The sequence below is a fragment of the Oryzias melastigma genome, linkage group LG24, assembly GCF_002922805.2.
Source record: "Oryzias melastigma strain HK-1 linkage group LG24, ASM292280v2, whole genome shotgun sequence".
Taxonomy (NCBI): Eukaryota; Metazoa; Chordata; class Actinopteri; order Beloniformes; family Adrianichthyidae; genus Oryzias; species Oryzias melastigma.
Window position 1 is genome coordinate 11,895,898 of NC_050535.1, and position 22,702 is coordinate 11,918,599.

General features: G+C 38.3%; 3 protein-coding genes across 5 annotated transcripts; 2 read left to right on the forward strand and 1 right to left on the reverse strand.

Annotated features, from left to right (window-relative positions):
• Window positions 1–872: 872 nt before the first annotated feature.
• Window positions 873–6,449, forward strand: LOC112158258 (vascular endothelial growth factor receptor 1). The gene is made up of 5 exons (XM_024291510.2): window positions 873–1,118; window positions 1,861–2,175; window positions 3,892–4,203; window positions 5,236–5,370; window positions 5,516–6,449. The coding sequence occupies exons 1-5, from the start codon at window positions 1,070–1,072 to the stop codon at window positions 5,551–5,553; spliced, it is 849 nt and encodes a 282-aa protein (XP_024147278.1). The 5' UTR covers window positions 873–1,069; the 3' UTR covers window positions 5,554–6,449.
• A 1,570-nt stretch (window positions 6,450–8,019) lies between these two features.
• On the reverse strand, window positions 8,020–11,546 carry LOC112158326. Of its 2 annotated transcripts, XM_024291620.2 has the most exons (5): window positions 10,694–11,546; window positions 9,779–10,075; window positions 8,839–9,114; window positions 8,349–8,448; window positions 8,020–8,244 (listed from the first exon to the last, which is right to left on the reverse strand). In XM_024291620.2, the coding sequence occupies exons 1-5, from the start codon at window positions 10,740–10,742 to the stop codon at window positions 8,223–8,225; spliced, it is 744 nt and encodes a 247-aa protein (XP_024147388.1). In that variant the 5' UTR covers window positions 10,743–11,546; the 3' UTR covers window positions 8,020–8,222. The 2 variants fall into 2 exon arrangements, with proteins under 2 accessions (XP_024147388.1, XP_036066587.1); XM_036210694.1 differs by having other exon boundaries at window positions 8,020–8,448.
• Window positions 11,547–11,890: 344 nt separating this feature from the next.
• Window positions 11,891–19,851, forward strand: gopc (golgi-associated PDZ and coiled-coil motif containing). Of its 2 annotated transcripts, XM_024291585.2 has the most exons (9): window positions 11,891–12,357; window positions 14,393–14,557; window positions 15,575–15,598; window positions 17,318–17,493; window positions 17,619–17,784; window positions 17,862–17,957; window positions 18,331–18,495; window positions 18,575–18,755; window positions 18,894–19,851. In XM_024291585.2, exons 1-9 carry the CDS (start codon window positions 12,097–12,099, stop codon window positions 19,010–19,012), a joined length of 1,353 nt encoding a protein of 450 aa, XP_024147353.1. In that variant the 5' UTR covers window positions 11,891–12,096; the 3' UTR covers window positions 19,013–19,851. The 2 variants fall into 2 exon arrangements, with proteins under 2 accessions (XP_024147353.1, XP_024147354.1); XM_024291586.2 differs by lacking the exon at window positions 15,575–15,598 and having other exon boundaries at window positions 11,892–12,357.
• The last annotated feature ends 2,851 nt before the right edge of the window (window positions 19,852–22,702 follow it).

A 22,702-nucleotide genomic window follows, 5' to 3' on the forward strand; every position in this document is an offset into this window, starting at 1 on the left:
GATTAAAACAATCGGGCCTGACTCAGTTCAAAACTGGTTTTCAGCAGGTCCCTGCTCTGCAGAACATAAAAACACCATACAGTATACGCAACAAGACAGACAGCAACAATCACACACTCAAAGACAAAACAGAGATTTTACATGAAGGGGGGTCAACAGCCACATCAGTGATTACAAGTGCAAATATCTTTTAAGTGATCTGCACATTTCTTTTTGAACTGAATTTTTGTGGTTGCTGCCCTGATGTCTTGGTGGGAGGTTGTTCCAAGCTTTAGTAAAAACATAAAAGAAGGATTTCTGTCCGTAAGAGTTTTTAAAAGCAGGTAAAGGCAGAAGTCCATTTGTGCAGGATCTGGTGGAATATTCAGACCTGCATGAGTTTTGGGGTCATTGCCGTAAGTGCTGCAGCAGTATGTCCATTTAAAATGTGGTGATACAGTCTGAGTCCATGGTTTAATGAGAAGTCTTAGAATGTTAGAGCATTGGAGTGTGAGAGTGCTATGCAGTGGTGAGTCCATCCGGGGAGCCTGTGGTGAATCTTGTAGGCTCTGTCGTAAAGTCTTGCTATTGAATGTAGAAGTTAATTGGTTGTGAGTGACCAAACAGGTAGACAATATGAAATAGAAGACATAATGATTGTATGAAGGTAGGTATTGGAGACTGAAAGAGATAGATAGGGTCTGATTTTGCTGTAGACATAGTTTTTGCTTCAGTTTTCTAGTTAGGTTTTGGACATGGTTAGTAAAGGTAAGGTGAGAATCGAGAGTAACACCTAAGCTAAAGTTAAAAAAGTTCATTGCGACTGAAGAAGCATGTACTGAGAAGAAGAAATGAGGAAATATGTCACTTCCTCTTCTGACAGTAAAAATCGGCTTCCTTTTCATGAAACCAAACAGTTTTGCTTTTTGTTATCTTCAGTAATATACGTTTGTTTTTTCTTGTACCTAATATTACACGTGATTCTTCCTTTCATTCTGAAAAATAACTAAGTAGGAGGAGCCAGCCCTTTATTTTCTACACAGCCTTCATCAAAGAGGAAATAAAAATTAACAACAAAAGATCAACAAGGATGACTCTGCGACTGGAAATAATCCTTATTCTCATGCTTCATTTTGGAGGTAAAAATCTTTATTAAAAATCATTTTGAAAATTAGTTCTTTCTTTAACTTTAGTACTTTTAATACTGTTGTATAAAGTAAAAGATGGTTTGATTTCTTTTAAAATATAAATTTGGATTACAAAGTATTACAGGATACAGATATTTTTTTTAATACGTTTTAATTTTTAAAGATTCGTTGAGAAGAAGACAAACTTAGCCCCAAAAGCTACATATACAGTATAAACAGTTTATTTGAAATGATGTATTTCCTTTTTAAACACCCAACTAAGGTAGCATAGCTCAGCACTGGGAAGAGGTTATTGCATTCCAACAGTCCCACACACTGCAGAAAATATGCTTTAGAGAACAAGCTTTCTCTAAAACATTTAATTTTTGCTAAAAAAAAAAAAAAAAGCATAATCATAATCAAGACCACACTGGGAATGCTTTTACATTAGTCAAAAAGATGATTGCTGTGAACTGTGAAGGTTTTTCCATGTACAGTTTAAAAACAAAACTGAAAGAAAAGGAGGCCAAATAATTTGTATATCTTAATTTAAATGGAACAAAACAGGAAAATCTCAGGAGAGTAAATGACTTATCCGTGTTCACAATCATTATTTGAAAATGCTAGATTTAAAGATCTGAATTGGACTGTCTATTTTCCTTCAACGTTTAAGTTTTCATCAGTTTCCTTTCATAACTTTCTTTTATATATACCAGTATATATAATTTTCTGTTTCCCCTTTTGTCTCCTGTAGGCATCAGACTGCAAATTGAGGATCTCTTTGAAATATTTGGAGAGGATGTTCTTTTATCATGTAATGTTGATGCATCCTTTTACCAATGTTCAAATGTATCCTGGGTGTACAACAGACGTGGTAATACTGGTTTAGAAATATTAAGCACTGCAAAAATTGTTGTCCAGAGTTCAGCTCGGACTTCCAGGTTGAGTGTGAGCAATAACTGCTCTCTGCTCATCAAAAACATCACTGCAGAGGATGCTGGTCAATATGTCTGTCGCCCTGGTAACAGCAACAAGTTTGATGTCCCTGTGTATCTCAACACTTTGAGCAGTGAGTATTTCAACTTTAATAATTCCTGAACTGTAACTACTTAAATAGCTCAGTTGGTTAAGTGCAGGGTTGGCACTCAGGAAACCAGGGTTGAATTCCCAGTTGATACCCAGAGGGCGCAATGAGCAATTGATGGGGCAATTAGCATAACAGAAGTTACATGCACAGGATGTGGAGTGAATAAATGCTCCAAACCCCGTAATCCCACAATGTTCTACCATCCACAAACAGCAACTTCTATCACAACTAGAGATTGACGAGATTGAACACAATACACATCGGAGAGTCACAACACCAATTCAGAAAGGAGACTATATCAAACTCCCAACCAGAACTTGGGAACACACCCCCAAAAACAACTGGGATGCTGAGCGAGGCAGCAACTGAGCTGAAAGACAAAATCATGTCGAAAATGAACACTAGACAACCCCAACACCAACTAAAACAGTTGAATGAAATACCACCTGAAAGTCTCCTGGAAACTGTGAATGAAGCATTGAGGGCAATTCTGACCACAACAATCACAGAAACCAATGAACTGGTTTACACTACAGCAGCAGTGATCCTTGAAATGCTTGGCAGTTAGACCTGCTTTCGAGGTCCATTTTGTAATGGAAACGCTAAAAAGTTGAGTCTGGCCCTGAGCAGTCCGGTCTGGACTGCTCAGTGGAAACGAGGCATAAGATACTGGGCAGGACTCTCGAGATCCCAGGCCTCTGGTAGAGGACCCAAGCTTGGAGGAGAAACCACCTGGATTTTGGATGGATTTTTTTTTCTTATATAATGATACGTGGTTTATATTAATAACTTTTTAATTTAAAAATAATCTGCATATATTTTCTTGATGCTACTTGTATTTTGATAATTGATCTTCATAGGCTATCTCAATGTATGAAGTCTGAAATAGTGTTATATCTACTTACATAGCCATGTGATTGATTGCTTCTTAAGGATTCTTAATTACCTAAATCTACACTCAACAAAAATATAAACGCAACACTTTTGTTTTTGCTCCCATTTTACATGAGTTGGACTTAAAGATCTGAAATTCATTCCAGATACACAATATTACAATTTCTCTCAAACATCGTTCACAAATCTGTCTAAATGTGTGATAGTGAGCACTTCTGCTTTGCTGAGATAATCCATCCCACCTCACAGGTGTGCCACATCCAGATGCTTATCTGACATTAAAAGATGTCCCAACAGATGTGTGAACAATGTTTGAGAGAAATGGTAATATCGTGTATCTGGAATGAATTTCAGATCTTTAAGTCCCTCTCATGAAAAATGGGAGCAAAAACAAAAGTGTTGCGTTTATATTTTTGTTGAGTGTATGTTGTTAAGGTATAAATATCTGATCATAAATCATGAACCGGATAATAATAATTAAAGGAAATGGTATGGTTGACCCATGGCGGGATTATATAAGTCTGCTTCCTCCCACTCCCTTTCAATTAATCAATAACTTGATGCCTAGTTATACTGTTTGGTATGTCTTTATGGATGTAAACCTCTGTTGATTTGATTGTATTACACATGCATTATTCTTTCTCGATTGCTTAAAATGAGCCATACTTATTTAAAAAAAAAAAACTAAATCAATCTCAAAACTCGCAATTCACCCAGTTTTAAAACTTTCTTCAGGAATTTTGTTAGCGACTGGTGTGTGAAAGGTTAAACTTTTCTCTGAGTTTGTTCTTTTCTCTCCTGCAGGCGTCAGTGGACAAACTGAACATCTCTATCACAGAGTTGGAGATGACGTCAAATTACCTTGTAGTGATAAATCCTCCTTTTTCTCATGCTCTGGAGTTAACTGGCTGTACCAGAGAGATTCAAGTGCAGCATTTAGAACGGATGTATACTTTGGAAATGAACAAGCTTCATCTCAAGCTTCCAGGCTGAGTTTGAGCAGTAACTGCTCTCTCTTAATCAGAAACATCACTGATGAAGATGCTGGTCATTATATCTGTCGGCTTGGGAGCAGAATTGAGTTGGACACGTCTGTGTATCTTAATACTTTGAACAGTGAGTATTCTGACCTGAAGGATTATGTGACTAATTTCATCCAAAAAAAGCTAAAACCATGAAGAGACATTGACATGTGAACTCATTTAATCATTTCAGTTTGACTGCTGTCAAAACATGTTTAGTATGAGAGATATCAGAGCATGTAAACGTATTTGCTGAAACAATGGCATCAAATATTTAGTGCTGGACTACTCGACTTATGAGAGGTGTTTGTCTATTTTTTAGTAAACATGTTTTTTTTTTTTTAATAGTTTCTGTTCTTGATAAAAGGAATGTTTGCATCTCTTCTTTTTCCCGTTCTTAAAACAAATAGGGGGAGAGTTTGACAAAAAGTTTTTTTCAGAGACCAGTTTGTTAGTTAAAAAATGGCAACTGGTGTTTTTAGCTTAGAAAATTGATGAATTTTCACTTGCGGGGATTCCAAGGTGTTCCCAGGCCAGCAGAACGACATAGTCTCTCCAGCTCTGTTCTTGGTCTGCTGCGGGACCTCCACTCACTGAGATATGCTCGGAACACCTCCCCAGGGAGGCGTCTAGGAGGCATCTGGACCAGATGCCTGAACCAACTCAACCCACTTCCTCTTGATGTGGACACACTAAAAACTCCATGGTTAAAAAATACCCCAAGTCTGGTTTTTCTGACCCACCTCCAAGGCTAAAAAGGAACTAACTTCCAAAATATCCCAACACAAAAAACCCAAGATATCTATTTCTCCTTAATTATTTTGAAACAGTTTGCACTTCTGTGTTTTGAAAAGGACACTACACATACATCACCACCAAATCAGAATCCCTGATTGGTCTTAACTTGCAGTGCATGTTCAATTACCACACACTTTTTACATTGAAATCTACATTCTCCAACTAGAAAGTCAATTTCTGTAGTCACTATATTATTGAAAGTTTGAACAGAAACTGTCAAATGGATGTTGTGGAAAGACATTAACACTATTTGAAAGATAAAAATTCACAAACATTTGAATTTTAACCAAAACATTTTAGTTGATGTTGGTAAATCTTTTGTCTGCAGATCTTCCTGGTCACAACTTCATCATCATGGTTGGATCAGTGGTGAAGGTGGTAATGTTTCTGATCATGGTTGCTGCTCTGGTCTATGTGTGTAAGAGGAGAACCAAAGGGGATAAACACCAGAGAGGCAGAACAGGTACTTTCACTCTTTTACTCTTCATTATCTTCTGATGTGGATGATGTTATTTCATGTTTCTTGCAGCTCATAAAAAGAACCGACGTTGGTGACAGTCTTTAGAAATAGAAAAAGCTGCTTGATCTTCTGAATTGTTTCTCCTCAGGGAGAAGACCTGTGGATGGTGATGAGGACATCTTGTGAATAAGGGTTGCAAAAAACTCCTCTTAGAGCAAAGGAGAAAAAAAAAAGTTTTCACCTTTTACATTATTTTTCAAATGAGAGCTTTTTTCTTCTTCTCTAGCTTTATTTGCTTAGCTCTGACTACTCCTGCAAAGTTTCTAAGCAGCCTGCTCAGTTCACTAACCACTCCACAAATATCTCAACACAATTTCAATGTACCAATTATTAAAATGCTGGTAACATTTTATTTAGATGTATTTAGTTTTTTAAAAAGTAAGTTTTTAACAGATAGGGTTGAGTTTTATTTTAAACTAAATTAATTCCTAAAAATAATAGCCTAAAAATGATAGGTAAATGTATTTATCCATTCAACCAGCCGTTTGTTTTTTCATGCACGACTAGACAGCATTATAGTTGTGCTTGTTTTGCATTAAATGCACATATATTATACTCAAGTTAGTTGTTTTGTTTACTAGAATCATTCAATGTTTGTCAAAAATTTTAAAACTTGTGCCACATGTTTTTAGGCCGAGTAAGGAAATCACACAGTTTTACAAGAAATTGAACTTGTGATCTTCTTATTATGACACCCCAATGCTAAGCACTGCTCTACCATGCTATCTCTGCGTGGATTCAAATTGAATTATCTTCTTCCAAATTGTAAATTACATGTTGAGTTACTGTAAATCTTCCAACAGGGTCTAACAGGTGATCATTACTGCCAGATGCCTGTCTCTAAAAGTAGCCGGGTTCCTTTAAGATTCCCGCAACCCCCCAGGTTGTGCACAGTTGTGCTGACTCTGGGTGTCTGTGGTATTTGTATTGTGAGCCAGTGTAGCAATTAGAGCTGGGTTGAAAAAAATTGATGAATTGATTTAAATCGATTTAAGCTTAATAGATCAATAATCAATTCATAAAAGATATAAATCAATTTAGCACATAAAGCTAAAGTCCTCTAGCTTGATGCTAACATTTCATGGAATTTCCCATAGGACAGCTAATGCTAACGCTCGGATTACCTAAACATACATTGCTGACTAAATGAACATCTTTATAAACTCACAGACATGAATTTTCCAAACTCTTTTAATAATATATTTTTTAAAGTAACAATTTGTCGTCTAAAACAGTTTTTTTTTTCCCTCATACTTTCTTCTTCTACTGGAATAAGTTGTACTGCTATAGCGCGATCGCCATCTAGAGGCCAAACTGAAACGCCCTTCAGGGCAAGCAGCACTGTTTACAATGTTAATGATCTGAACATTTTTGTTAGAACTTCTCCTTTTGAGAAATAATGTATCACTGTATGATATTATCATATTACTTCACTAATAAATCCTATATTAGATTATTAATGTATTTCTAAGCATATGTGCATAAATGCGTACACTCAAAATGTAATTGAATTAAAGAATCTTAATGTAGCAACGGCCAAGAAACGCTAATTGATGCAGTGTTCAAACTTTGTGCTGTGGTATATGCCAAAGAACATTCTGGTGAGGAATCTGTACAACATTTTTGGGTAGATCCTAAACGTATCCGAGTCTGGCGGAAGCAGATGGATGATACTGAGAAGATGCTGCAGAAAAAGGAGCGACAAGCAAACAATTGCCTGGTGGAGGTGCAAAGAAAGTGACCAGCAAATTAGAAAAGCTGGTTTGAATATGGATTACTGAGCAAAGACAGAAAGGTGCGCATACTTCCACAAAACTGATTGTCATGAAAGCGAAGAAGATTTTTGATCTGGAGATTGAAAATGCTATAGCATCCTACAATGTTCTCATCATTTCAATAAATCCTGAAATTTTCATCTGATGATGTTGTCAGCATTTCTTGACCAAATCTCACCGCAAAATGAACCCATTAGCCATCATCATTCTATTTATGATATAATAAAAGCCAGTCTTCAATAGATGCTCGTCTCCTATAACTGCCAGCTGGCAGACACATTTTTTGGAATAAACGCTGGGGGTACTATGGGAAGATATACTGTAACAATCTGTACATTTGCCACTCCTGGGTTACTTCACCTTAAAGGGTGTATTTCTGAAAGCATGTTTGGCACAAATGTTTTAAAGAAAGCTAGTGGATGCATCAACTTTTGGAACCCAAGCAGGTAACTTTATCAACAACAACATTAACTCTGGCTATAACTTTGTGAACAAAAACTGCACCAGAGAAAGTTTCATTATGAGTACGTTAGTTTCAAAGAATAAACAAATTTGCTTAGTAAGCATATGAATTTAACTGTGAATGAAGATTATTTGGTACGATTTGCAATCATACACATAGAAAATCACCGCATCCATTTTTTTTCCAGATGAACATCCGATGTAACAACCTGGGATTATACCCCAAAGTTCCTTGTCACCTCACTATCCCAGTGTGAAAGCAACATGTGTTAAATATGACAAGCGGAAAAAAATATTTCTCAAACAATACTCCCAATGAAACTTTGTAATTATGATTAAATGGCCACAGGAAAAGCAGTAATAAAACTATGTATTGATATGATTGCCTTTGTTTAACCAGGTAAGACCCATTGAGATCAAGATCTCTTTTACAAGGGCGACCTGACCAAAATAACAGCAGCACACGTCATCATAATTATGAGTATTAACTTAAAATTTAACTGTTTAAATTCTTCCGCGATTTTTGCTGCATTTTTTCATCCCAGGGTGTCCTGGATATCACCCACAGCTGTTCTTCCTCCTGGTGGAGAAAATTTAGAAAATACAAGAGTTATTGTATTTCTAAAACGAGAAGTGTCAACAGCTATTTTCACAAACTGAGACAAAGAAGAGAGGACATCATACATTTTCATGTATGTCAGAAGAGCAGCAGCTACACCCAGAGATATCAGCACCACCTTCACCGCTGTTCCGATGATGATGATGGGATTGTGACCAGGAAGATCTGTCAAAAGACACAACAAAGTGGTCAGGAAATATATTTGTATTTTCTTATTGCAATTGCATTTTTTAAAAACCTATTTAGTCCAATAATGGTTTAATTACGCCAAATATAAAAAAAAGAAAAATATAAAATCATGAATAAAAGAAAAATCACTTTGTTTTTTTTACGTTTAAAAAAAAAAGTTAAATTTGCATTACATTTTTATAATTAAGACCTCTTAATAAAAAAATCACTTTATTTTACTCAAAATAAGAGTTGTTTTTTTTTTCGTGAAAAAACAAATAAAAAAATTGTTGACATTTCAAAATAAAGGTATTTTGTTGACACAGTGAAAATAAAGAAAAACTTGACATTAAAATATCTACTGAGCGTTTCATAAATGATCCTTACCCATAAAGGCTGGTGTGTAAACAGCATCAATCTTTACTCTGTTGTCTTCAACAAATTTGCAGGTGAAAATGTTTCCACTGTGGCGCTTCACAGTCAGAACAGAAACACACTTTTTTCGTCCTCTGTACTCATACTCAACATTTTCCCCGAGCAGCACATTTCCTGTTTCATCCGCCCAGATGATGCTGTTTTGCTCACAGGAAATGAGGTGACTATGTCTATTTAGAGAGCACTCTAATGTGACACTGTCATCCTCTTGTGGAAGAGATGGAGAGACTGAAAAAGAAAATCAAATATTAGCTTAAATTAAGGCCCTTTTTTCTTCTTTTAATTTGACTTCTATGTATTTATGTTTTAAGCTATCATACATTTGTAACCCAAACCCTATTAATCTCCCCCAATGTCATCCATGTGTCATCATAGAATGATGCATAAAAAAAGCTAAATTAGCTATTTTTCATAAGCGTGGAGGATGACTTCAATTTACCTTTAGGAGGTGGTTGGTAAAGGGGATTTAAAAAGTGAAATTATTCATTAAAATAATGCTATAATTATCTTATTAATGCTGTCAGTGACATTGGAAAATTTTAGTGATTTTAATCAGAACATTGAAACTGGTATTCCTGATAATATATCAGGTAGATCGAAAGATTTTTTTTTTCACTATTAATAGAACATTTTTAATGTAAACCTTAACAATAAAATGAAAAATTATAGTTCTGAAGATCAATTTTAGATCTGTGTCTCAAGAAGATGTGACATGCAAAAGTCTTTAAAACTAAGTCTAACCAGTGATGAACAGTCTGATCCAGATGGTCGTACATTTTAAAGGGACTAAAGGAAGTTCCTATTTACTAAGAAAATTGTGTGAATGTCTTTTTTCCTGCCAATAAGTTGTGTTTAAGTGTCGAACAGGTAAAACTCAAGTCCGAATACTCACTGCTCAAAATGTTTAAGTATACGTCTGAATACTGTATGCTCCCGAGCCGACAGACATACAACCCAGCGTCCTCAGCAGTGATGTTCCTGATGAGCAGAGAACCATCTCTGCTCACACTCAGCCTGGAAGCTGCAGCTGCACGCTGGTCAACTTCTCCTTCAGCGACATATAATTCACTGTTTGCATCTCTGTTGAACAGCCATTCCAGTTTGTAGTACCAATGTCTCAATGATGTACAAGGTAAAATAACATTATCTCCATCTCTTCCATAGAGATACTCCTCTCTTCCAATGATTCCTGTAGGAAAGAAAGGAACAAAGTAAAAAAAAGAGAACACTACAATCCTCAACAGGTTCTCTGCTAACTTTCTTGAACTTGACAGAGATCAAACTGAGGTTCTTCTTGGTAGTTCTGATCCATCTTGTGCAAAACCAACAGCTCTCAATTGACTCTGACTCTTTTTCTTTCTCCCTTCCTGACATGACCCAATCCTTTCAGTATTCTATACCACTTATGTTATTGTCCACAGTCTTATCCTCTATAACAATGTCTTTCTCTTTGGTCTCACTCACAAACGTCTCATTGAGCTTTGGTCAGTCCACAATTCAGAAGCTCTTATGATCACTAGAACCACCTCCATTAATCACATCACTTTGGTTCTCCAGAAGTTCCACTGGACCTAGTTCAAATCAAATTCATCACCCAACATCCAGCATCTGAGCAAACAACTAAGAGTTGAAAGCCTCTTGTGTTGGACAAAGGAGTATATTTACATAAACCCCTTCTGTTTTTAATTTAAAAAAGACAAATAAATTCCACACCCTTCCGCTGACTTTTAAATTAACATTGGATCAACATTCTTGTATCTTTAATTATGATTACATTAAAATAATAAAAAACAAACTGGGTCCTTACCTTCAAACTGAAGTATGACAATGGTCACCATTCCCAAAAAGAGAAACATTGTGGGTCTTGCACTTGTTGAACTGCTGAGTGTTCACTTGATGGATTTGTTTCTTCATCTTTGATGACTTAGAGTATTTCGTTACTCCTTCCAGAAATGTAGGTGTCATCATTTCTGCACATGATTTTTAGTAAAGATCACTATAAAAAACATGTATTGCCAAATAAAGTTCAACTTTAACTAAAAAAAAAAAGGTGCATTCCTTGTGATAATGCAAGTGTGAATTCTTCAAGGTTTAATTCTAAAGCTGTTTATTTTATTTAAAAAACTGTATCTCACCAGGCTGCAACAAAGCTCATAGGCATTGTACCAGATGACATCAAGCCAAAGCAATTTATTTAAGTGGATTTGAGTTAGCCCCGCCCACTGACTTTAATGAGTGAGTTTGACAGATAAAATTATTTTATTAAAGGCAGCAACACTGGATGATGAAATAATAAATGCAGCACTTGCATGGAATGACTTTGAATTATTTAATGACATATTTAGAGGTACAGTTGTGTATTGAATTTTTTGTATGATTTAATGAAGCACTTATTTAATTATTTAATGTGTTTTTTTTTCATATACTTCAATTTGTCAACTTGCCAATATTCAATGTTGTCTGCAATGACTTTTTAAATCCAGCAGATGTCTCTATGTGGCACAGCAATAAGTTTCAACACAGCCTTGGTGTGAATTGGAATATATATTTGACTCAAAAACATACAATTTTTGAAAAATGTATTTAGCTTTTTTATTTATATTATTTAACAGTTTGAATACAAATTATTTGAGATTGAATGATACCAGGTGTAACCTTAAAAGATTGCATTGCTAAATTTGTAAATATTTTGTTTTCCCAGTATCTGTTGTTTGGTAGTGTTCATTTAAGCTTAAATTACTTATTGGTTCTTGTTAATTTACTGTATGTTAGGCCATGAAATGCAATATTTGATTGTAAAAAGAAACAAATTAATAAATACATAAATTCATTAAGTATGATAAAATAATAATAATAATAAATATAATAATAATAACAATTAATATACATTTTTTAACCTATTTATTTATTTATTTATTTAGAGCAGGGTTTGAATGTGCTGTGACGTCACAATAAACCAACCAATAGAAGTACAGCAGGAGTGAACGCAGGATATGTAATCGAGCGCCGAACCCTCACCGTGTTCCGCTCAGACGATAATAGTCGCCACACCGAAAACTCGATAGCCTGATGACGGACTTCCGGGTACCGCAGAGTTTTCTCCGTGGTCAACCCTCGGTTCCTGTCTTCGGTCTGGGTCTCTTCTCTTAACTGCTTCCGCGGAGCGTCGGAGATCTTTTCATAGTTCGCTCAGCCTCTGCTTCCTCGGACATGTCATCCTCCGCTGGATGCTCCCCGTCGGGCCAGAGCTCGGGCCTCGGCCCTGCTGTGTCCATGTTCCGGTGGCTGGAAGTGCTGGAGAAGGAATTTGACAAGGCCTTTGTAGACGTGGACCTCCTGCTGGGGGAGATAGACCCAGACCAGGTGGACATTACCTACGAAGGCCGGCAGAAGATGACCAGCCTGAGCTCCTGCTTCGCCCAGCTCTGCCACAAATCCCAAACGGTGTTCCAGCTCAACCATAAGCTGGAGGTGAGTGTGAACGGGTCTGCTGGACTCCATGGAACACTCTTGGTGTTGTAGCTGTCGACATGTCTATTCTTCTGGGTTTTTCACTAATAAACGGAAATAAAGTTGGATTTAACTTTTTAAAAAACAGGAAAATTAGCCCCTGTTCTGTTTAGCTTCGACTTTTACAGCCATTACGGTAGAAACAGATGAATTTTCAAAATTAAAGCTCAGGTTTTACTTCCTTATCTAACAAAATAAACGTCACAAAACCTTTTTTTTAATCGACAATAGAAACTTTTTTTCTATAATTATCATTTTTACTGATCCCATTACTTTGATTACTTTGATTTGCCAAACACATCTTCTTATTACTCTGCACTAAAACGTTTTTTTTTATCGTCCTAACTATCAGAGAAATATGGAAAAATGTCCTGTCAATTTTTTTCTACTAAACCACTTAAAACTACAATTCCCAGAGCCTCACTCCTTCACAAAGCCCCAAATGTCCCTTGTAGATATCAAAAGGATTTAATTCAGTAGTATGCTGTGGTTGGGAGATATTCAGGTTTAGAAATGTCCTAGAGGATGAATTGATATTTGTGGTAGTCAGGAGAATATTCAGTGAGAAATCCATTCCTGAGGAAGTTGAATTGTATTTAAAATGAGTTTATAACATAGCTGTAATACATTCATTTTTAGCCACATCAAGATGTTAGATAGAATATTTTGTGGATTCGCACATCCAGAAAGTCTTGGTTTGATTCATTCTGGCGTCCGACATGTACTTTACACAACTTCAGCTGTCTGTCTACAAATGGAAATGTTTGTAATGGACTGTGGTGTATTAAATGCCATCTCTGATCGAATTAGAAAAAAAAAAAATCTCGAAATCGATGCCCTTGAACCATGCACTTGCATTCTCTTTTTATTTAGTTGTTTTGTAGCACTTGACCACATCCATTTGCAGAAACAAAGGCAATCAAACAGGAAGTCTATACAGCGTTTTACCTTGTACCATGTAGCTATGGTAACATGATTATCTAGATATGATGTAATTATGATTTCCACTTAAAGTATGTATGTGGTGAGCAACAAGAGACAGCGAGACAAAAGATAATGGTGTGTTTTTCATCTTGTCTGCTGTTCTGGTGCGAAACAGACACATGATAGGAAGACATCAACATTCAGCTAAAGAACAAGGCTAATTTTTGTGTCCCCTCTCTCTACTTTGACGTGTGTTAAATTACTTTGTGGTATTTCTACAAAAATGTGTTCATAAATCTGATGCTCCTGACACAAATTTGCATTTTATGGGCTTAGGGCTACATTATGGAATGTCACGAAATGACGACCGCATTCCAGAAAAAGTAAAAATTGGAGTAGATTACCTCTTTTATTTGCTTGATATAAACATCATAAAGTTTGGGATGTGCATAAATGTAAACTATGAGCTTTTCCTCCATGTTGGTTTTGAGTTTCACTCGCTGATCAACACCTCACAACCAGAGTTGTGTTCCTGAATTTTTACTGAAATCAATCCATTTTTGTTTAAATTCGTTTTTTGAAAGTGTGTATTAGAATTGTTGATGCTCCACACTGCCACGCCTCCTTAAGCATGGTGCTGTTGGGAATGGGACTGTGCCAGATACTCAAATTGCATACAACAAAAATTTTCTTTACCAAAATGCCACGTTCTTGTTCAGGCGTTCTCTCTTAGTTATGGTCATAGCACAACTAAAGAAACGAGGCTTTTCAACAAAATTTCCATGCCTTCGTTTCTTACACATTTATCAGTGATTATCCAAGATGCCAATTTTCTTCAGAATGTCCAGAAAGACCTTTCTTCATGTGTGGATCTTTACTTTACTTGCAAAAACCTGATCGGGACATCCCTACATTCCAGCTTTTCTCTGAAATACAGTTCGTCATGTTATTCAACCTGACAGGTGGAGGACAGTCCATACATCTACGATCTGTTGCAGGATTATAGAAATGTTAGTCTTGTTCTCACTTCTCTGCATTCATGTTGTAAATCATGGTCTTCGCTTGTCTTCAGGCTCAGCTGGTCGACTTGCGGTCCGAGCTGACAGAGGCGAAAGCTGAGCGAGCGGTGGCGGAAAGGGAAGTCCACGACCTGCTGTTGCAGCTGCACGCTCTCCAGCTGCAGCTTCGGGCCCAGCAAGGCCAGACAGAAGACTCAGATACCATTAAGGACAGACTGGTAGGTTGGATGATCCGACGGTCATCAACTAATCTATCAACCAATGTATCGATTCCTTTTTCTAATTCATTACATTTCTTAAAGTTTGATGGCAAAATTCTGTACTGTGGTGATATTCCGAACAGCATAGATTCTATTCAATTAAATTTTTTTATGTAGCCTAATATCACAAAACAATTACCTCATGGGCTTCATCAAAGGCTAGATCAAAGAGTTATCTGGCGTTTGGTGCAAGCAATCATGGGTAACCTCATCAACGTTAGCCAGCACTTTGACTAACCTTCAGCCGTCCACCTGGTGTTTTCAGACTTCACTGGTTAGAAAGGATAAATATAAACTTGTCAGAATGTTTTCCCTCCCTGAATATAAAACTAAAATACAACGTTGTGCTTTTAGCTCCATTAATGTGCTCTGATATCCTCAATGGATCTCAAACAAACAGGAGTTTAAAGAGCTTCTTAAGCCATAAAGGTCTTCAGAAGAACGTTTGATCTGGGGTTCAGAGGCTCAAATGAGGGGTGGGATAATGTTGATGGAAGGTAGTGAAAGACCAATCCGCTCTCTCCACTCACCATGAGCTCAGCAGGCTACAGTGTGGTGGAAAATTCAGTTTTATCTGCTGGTATCTGATGACACCGGAGAGACTCAGCGAAATAAGAGAAGATAAGAAAAGGCAGGAATGCATCCAAGTAAGAATTCCAACAGCGTGAAGTGACCTTCTGCAGCCATACTAAAGAATTCCGCTCATTGCTAAAGAATGATTTCCAACTTTATATATTGAATTTATACAAATGAGAATTGTATCTTAACCCCCTTTTTTTTTACTGCTTTTACTGATTATTTGGGCTTTTACTGTTTCCAACCACACTTTTCTGCTCCCTTTCAGCACCGTCCTAAAGCCCTAATATGCTCTGGTCATTTTTGCCTTTCTTGTGTGCACATTAACTCGGATCTAAGATGAGTTTCTCTAACCCACATTTTCTTCTTTCTGTCCTTTCTCTGCTTCTTTCCCTAAAGCCTGCACCAACTCTGGAGGTAATGGTAAGTTCTCCTCTTCGCTTCAGTGTAGCCCTAGATTTGACACCGCGGTTTCTGTTGCCTCCCTTATGGAGCTGACATGTACTTCCTTCTGCTCTGTTGACACTGCTTCACCAGCAAGAGTCATTTTGTGGTCATCTTGGAAATGAGAATATGAGCTCTCCAGTCAGTGTAAACATTGACTTTTTCCCGGAGAATGTTTGCAGAGACGGCACTTCATGGCTACGCCAAATTTAATAAAAGCAAGCAATCATTAAAAGTTTTGTATAACACAAAAAGGTCACTTTAGTTTTGTGTAATGATTTGCTGTAAATTCTAAAAAAAATTGTAAAAAGAATCATTTCCTGCCAGGTTCATGTTTGTTCTTTGTGTGTGTATCTACATAGGGTGGGGCGGTATGACAATACATATTGTCTAGATCAGAAGTGTCAAACTCCAGGCTTCAAGGGCCGGTGTCCTACTGGTTTTCCTACCAACCGGCCATTGAAACTCCTTGTTGGCTAAACAAACCTGATCCGGGTAATCGGCAGCAGCAGGATTTCTGAAAAACCAGCAGGGGGCCGGCCCTCGAGACACGGAGTTTGACACTCTAGGATGATGGAAAATACCTATTAGTTTATATCAAGTTCTATCATTTATGACACAGTTAGGAGCTTTATGGTACTATGTTGTGTCAAACAACATCAATTGAACATGGAGGAAGTCAAAACCAAACACACTTCAGACCAGAAAAGTTTTTAAACAAGATGGGAACTTCTGTTACATCTATGTAGTTTGGATAGAAAGCCAGCATGGATCAGACATTAGTTTGCCAAGTTTGCTGGGTGTTGTGGCAAAATGCAGCCCCTGTCAGACGGGGGCAGGGGTGTTTTATTTTCTGGCACAACACCGTTGACCGGTCCCAAAAACAAGGTTTAACAAATGTAGTTTATCATCTGCGCAGGAACCACAACAAAGAGTGCAGAGAGATTCAGCAAGCAAAGTCATAAAAGCATTATCAAGTGATGGCATAAGACACAGAAAAGTCCAGATACTGCATCGAGACTGTTGAACTGCCAAATATTTTTAGCGATAGATAGCCAGCACTTTAAATAAAAGAAGCATTTAGTTTCTACTACCTTTGTTTAATTCATCAAGTCAAACTGCCTTTCCAAGTTGCGATTTTATTTATCTCTTTATCACAATATAAACCTAGCTACAGTATGTCATCATAGAATATTTTGGTCATTTCACCCAGCTTATTGCCCTGCATAACCAACTAGTTTGTTGTGCCAAAAAACAACACATCCTCGTCACCACATATTTACGTTTGGTTAAGGCTCCTTCCGCATCACTTTTTGACATACTGACTGTTCATAAAATCAAGTGTCCACAACCCACGGGACGTGGTACCCGATACGTACTGGTTGTTGGGACGCATTCAGTGCCGGTATAATAACCTTAACCCGATTCTGGTTTGTGTCCAGTACTGCGTCTGGTTTGGTGTCGAGTTAGGGTACCGAGACCGGTGCGCTTCACGTCGTGGTACTGGACCAGTCCGGGTTTGCCCACCAGAGGTTGAGAACCTGTTATTTAATGGGAACAGCCAGCACGTCAAAAAACGACTAGTTGGGGACACCCAAAACGTCAACAAGTGACGCGGAGAGGTCCTTAACCAAATGTTGATGACTTGGAAGTGAGACTGAGTTGTAAAAACTGTTGTTAATTGTGCTGTTTTTCCAGGAACGAGAACTTGAGGCTGGTAAGAAGGAGAAGGTAGCTGAAGCCAGACTGGAGACAGAAGTGCATCTTTTTAGAAAGGAAAACGAGGCCCTCCGCAGGCACATAGCAGTACTGCAAGCTGAGGTGTATGGAGCCCGATTGGCTGCCAAATATCTGGACAAGGAGCTGGCTGGAAGGTGAGGAGGTGGCGGTCATAGAGGGTTGCAGTTGCAGTTGGTTGTTGACGAGACTTACCTAAAATGGGTTGGTTGTCTACCTTTAAGGGTTGTCTTCTCTGAATAGTTGGCACTGTGACTTTCAGGGTACAGCAGATTCAGTTACTCGGTCGGGACATGAAGGGACCAGCCCATGACAAGCTGTGGAACCAGCTAGAGGCGGAGATTCACCTCCACCGTCACAAAACCGTGATCCGGGCATGCCGAGGTCGCATCGACACAAAGAAACCTTTACCCTCTCCTGTGGGACACGTGAGTGGAGATCTCTCAAACACCTGAGGTGGTTCATGTCTTCATGGTTTCCCTAAAAGCAATTGGTGCAATTCCAGGAACCTGACTTGCTGAAGAAAACACAGGGAGTAGGTCCCATCAGGAAGGTGGCGCTGGTCAAAGAGGACCATGAAGGCCTGGGGATTTCCATCACAGTAAGAACGTGTTTTACTTTTCTTTTAAAAAATAACTACCTTCAAGTCAAAAGGATGCCTAATTTGGATCCGAACACCCAAACGTTAAAAAGAATTTTAGGAAATTGACCCAATTCAGGGACAGAATCAAGGATACCAATCAGTGCTCAGTCTTAAGGCAAAGAGATAAGAAGGTAATCGGACAGAGTGTAGACTCATAGAAAGACATAGTTTGAACAAGGCAGCTTGCATCCATGTTGTAGATTCATGTTTAACTTTTCAGAAAGTGAATTTGTGTCTTGGATCTTGGGGATCCCTCAGCAATAGAGTTTTGGAACAAATGTCTTGAACGTTTCAAATTGTGTTTTGGTTTTAAATTGGGAATTCCTTTCAGGGCGGGAAGGAGCACGGCGTTCCCATACTCATCTCGGAGATCCATCCCGGTCAGCCTGCAGACCGTTGCGGAGGCCTGCACGTCGGAGATGCCATCCTTGCGGTCAACAGCATCAATTTAAGGGATGCCAAGCACAAGGAGGCAGTCACCATCCTGTCCCAGCAGGTAAGGTGTGGTTGCAGCCCCTATTGTGGCCTTCGGGTGGCGCTCTCTGTAGTGCTCATTGCAGCGTCTGTGTTTTTAGAGAGGACAGATAGAGTTTGAGGTGGTGTATGTGGCACCAGAGGTGGACAGTGACGACGAGAACGTGGAGTATGAAGACGACAGCGGGCATCGATACCGCCTCTATCTGGATGAACTAGAGGACGGCAGCAGCAGTGGCGGCGGCGGAGCTCCACCCAACAACAACGCTGCCTCACTTCAGGGTGAGATGAACTAGACGTAAATTAACTCGGATTAAAGAAACACCTTATGTGTGACTATTGAGTGACTTGTGACTATTTTTAAGGGAGAATATTTGAAAAACCGTCAGATATTCATGGATTGTTGCCTCCTCCCCCCAGCTCTGGAGAACATGACCCTGAACAGCGGAGCAGAGAACGGAAACCCCAGCAGCTGCTGTGAAACCCGCCCAGAGGAAGACGGAGCTCCAAAAGCCCCCGAGAACGACGGCTCTTCGTAGAACATCAGTGGAATGAACTGAACGGAGTCGGTGACAATCTGAGGGAACTAACTGATCAGTATCTTCCTGGGTTGGGGTGGGGTGAAGCAGTCATCTTAAGACTCTAACTGAAATTCAAAGCTGCGTTTTTGGGTGGGTGTTGAGTTCCTAGTTTTGAAACATTACTGGTTATAATCGGGGGTAACAGTGTTGAGGGGGCGGAAGACTGTCACCGGTGAAGACACAGCAATCATGAAGGGGGGTTTACTCTACAGTATGCACATATGGAAACACCTCTCACTCTCAGAGACAAACCTGAACAGATCCTCAATCTGACAAATTCACAACCCCCCCCTCCAAAATAAAGGTTTCTGGTGCTCACCCATGAACATCAGCTGAAACCCCACCCCCTAGACTCCAAATGAGGATGTCAAAAAAATCACTAACCTCACTCTTCTTTTGGTCAAATCTGTCTAACTTACATAAGAGGGGTGGGGGCACTGAAAGAGGAGAGTATTTAACTTGCTGTAAATTGTATTTTATTGTCGTTTTTATTGTGCGCCTGGTGTAAAACACAGCTCCACGCGACCGAACGTCTCCAGAAGCTTCTTCAGGTCTTTAAAGGCCATCCCTTCACCCTGGATTCTGTGGAGCAGAAATATTTATTTGTTATCACTTCTGTGACGCACCAGTGTTCTGACCCAGACTATCTATAACTGAGGAGCTGGAACGCTTCCACGTCACTTCCTGTCTTTTCTCTGGTTTCCTGTCTCTGGCTGAGCGTTCTTTCACTAAGAATGTAGAGTTTTTCTTGTTTTTGTTTTTTAATAAAGGCTGCTTTAGGTTTGCTTTGTTTGTAACCTTGAATGATATTAGTGTGAAACTTGAAGGAACTGGAACTGTTGGAATCAATGAGCTCAAAAAAATATCTTAGCTTTTAGATTTTTTATCCACACTTTTAATGAAAATGCACTGTCAAGCTGAAAGTTGATGAACTTACGTTCAGATTTTTCAGTTGAAGTTTTAGTCACAACTGCCCTTATGGGTGAAAACGGGCTGTATGCGGGTAAAAAAAAAATGTCAAATTTATACGAGACCCACGTGAAATATCAAGGTCATACATAGACTACTGTCAGCCTGTTGTAGGTTGTAGCGAGCACTGACTTATACAATACTCAGTTTTTCACAGTTGCCATGATTTTTGCATCTAAATCTGATTCCTTGAGTGAATCTAGTGCTGATAAGCTATTTTATAGTGACTGAAACTATGATTTTCAATTTAAGTGCATGTTGTAATCATGCAGTTTTGATCTCCACAAGCAGTTAAACCATCAGAAATAATTTTGTCGTCCATCTTTTTTAATGTCCTAAGACTTATCACAGCATGCTGCTAATTGGTTATTTTCCATACACATTTGTATCTCTTTCAGTAGAATATAAACTGAACAAGTGACACAATCTGTTTTCTATAACCTGCTCCAAAGTTTGTTTTTTTCCTAAATTTCAATTGTAGTTCTCCCCCATTCCACTGTGAGGCGCTACAGTAAAGGAAAACCAGTTAGGTGGAGCTGAGGAATTGAGGAATATGTTGTTGCATCCCTTAAAAAAACAGCCAGTAGTTTGGGTTTGGTGACATCAGTCCACATCAACGTGGACCAAAACTGTTCATATTAGAAAGTAGGGAAGGGATATGCCATAAATTAAAGCTTTTTGACCAAACAAAAATCTCTTCTTTGTGTCTGCAGGACACTGACTCCATCGCTTCAGGATTTTTTTAATCAACTTCCTATAATTGCGTCAAAAGAAGCTCCATCTGAACAAGAGTGATCAAATCCTGTTTTGTTCAAGATGTTTAAAAACTACCAATCATTACTTGCTGACTTTGGAGTGCTCAGCCCTTAGCGATGACTCTCAACCTGATAAGTGAGCTCGCTCTTTGCTGCAGCCTGAAGCTTCTTGTCACTGACATCTAGTTCTGTCAGATGAGATGGATTGGACTTCAAAGCTAAAGGAAGAGCTGGACACTGACAACATGCAGCTCTCCACCCACAGTCCAGAAGGAATCAGGCATTCTGATGCAGTTCATGTGCTCCACATCACAAACAAAGAACACTCAAACACCATAACATGAGGGACTACATGTTTTTAAGAAGATTATATAAAAGATAAAAAGTATTTATCCCACTTAAGCATTTAATTGTTTGGTTAAAGTGATTTATATCCTAAAACTAATTGCAATAGAGCAATCAATAAATCATCAAGGGAGAAGAAATAGATTTTAACAAGCCCTTTTTTTCATCAGAACTCCAATTCTTAAATGAAAATTGTTGCACATCTAAAATAAGAATGTGTGCAATGGCTGTAATGTAAAAGTTAAAAATCTGATTGTACCTTCAGAGTAAGAGGAAGAAAAAAAAAGATAACGTGAGAAAGAAACGAGGTCTAGAAAGAGCTCTCCTGGGATCGAAGCTGCCGCAGAGACTTTTAATCACAAAGAGGAGAGTAATTCAGTTAGAGGATCAAACCAGATTAGGTTTCTTTAATGAAGCACTGTTAGGAGGAGAGGAGGAAGAGTGGACGAGAGTTTGTCCTGAAAGCTCTGGATCTGGACATTTGCAGGAGAAACTTTCAGCAGGTTCATAAATAAAAGGTTTTATTTGGGAATTGCCAGCTGTAATTTCACTTCCTTAATTTTCCCATATACACTTAGTGGATACTTTATGAGGTACACCTTGCTAGTACTGGATTGGACCCCCTTTTTCCTTCAGAATGGCTTTAATCCTTGGTGGGATTGATTCAACCAGGTGCTGGAAACATTCCCCAGAGTTTGGTCCATATTGACATGATAGCATCAAACAGTTACTGCAGATTTGTAGGCTGAACATCCATGATGCAAAACTCTGGTTCTAACATGTCCTAAAGGTGATCTATTGGGTTGAGATCTGGTCACTGTGGAAGTCGTTTGAGTTAATGTTGTATTTTTATCTGGTGGAACCACTCTGGTCATTATCCTCTGACATCAACAAAGCATTTATGCCCACAGAAATTCTGCTAACTGAATATTTTCTCTTTTTCTGACCATTCTCTGTAAACCCTGGAGATGTTTGTGGGTGAAAATCCCAGAAGGTCAATAGTTTTTTAATACTCAGACCATTCCATCTGGCACCAACAACCCTGTCATTTCAGTTATCTTTCTTCCCTATTCTGATGCTCGGTGGGAACTGCAAACCGTCTTGACCATGTCTACATGTCTAAATGCACCAAGTTGCTGTCATGTGATTGGCTGATTAGAAATTTGAGATAACGAGCAGATGGACAGGTGTGCCTAATTAAATGGCCAGTGAGTTTAATTATCAAAGAGAAGATAAAATGAGATTAAAAAAACTGTTATTTGAACCAAACTAAGTGTTTATAGTTTTTAAATTTAAAGTTCAGTTGTTTTACATTGGGAGATATAACAATAGACTTAATTCTTTAGGAAGCCAAATTACTTGGAAAAATTGACCCATTTATATTTACTTTGTTTTTATGCCTGCTTCAAACAGGAAGTCAATCCACTCATCACATTTTAGTAGCTAGAATTGTGTTTTAGTTAACATTACCATAACTTTAGCAATAATTAGACAGTTTATTTTGTGTCTGTGTCATATTTTTATCTTACTGTAGACATTTGTTTTCATACCTATGATAAACAGTATTTACTTTTACATT

Coding starts and splice junctions, on each gene's coding strand:
- LOC112158258 (XM_024291510.2), top strand. CDS start 1,070: ATGACTCTGCGACTGGAAATAATCCTTATTCTCATGCTTCATTTTGGA. Junction 2,176..3,891: donor GTATCTCAACACTTTGAGCA/GTGAGTATTTCA, acceptor TCTCTCCTGCAG/GCGTCAGTGGACAAACTGAA. Junction 4,204..5,235: donor GTATCTTAATACTTTGAACA/GTGAGTATTCTG, acceptor TTTTGTCTGCAG/ATCTTCCTGGTCACAACTTC.
- LOC112158326 (XM_036210694.1), bottom strand. CDS start 10,742: ATGTTTCTCTTTTTGGGAATGGTGACCATTGTCATACTTCAGTTTGAA. Junction 10,076..10,693: donor TGTCATACTTCAGTTTGAAG/GTAAGGACCCAG, acceptor TCTTTCCTACAG/GAATCATTGGAAGAGAGGAG. Junction 8,449..8,838: donor TTACACACCAGCCTTTATGG/GTAAGGATCATT, acceptor GTCTTTTGACAG/ATCTTCCTGGTCACAATCCC.
- gopc (XM_024291585.2), top strand. CDS start 12,097: ATGTCATCCTCCGCTGGATGCTCCCCGTCGGGCCAGAGCTCGGGCCTC. Junction 15,599..17,317: donor CACCAACTCTGGAGGTAATG/GTAAGTTCTCCT, acceptor CTGTTTTTCCAG/GAACGAGAACTTGAGGCTGG. Junction 17,958..18,330: donor GCCTGGGGATTTCCATCACA/GTAAGAACGTGT, acceptor AATTCCTTTCAG/GGCGGGAAGGAGCACGGCGT.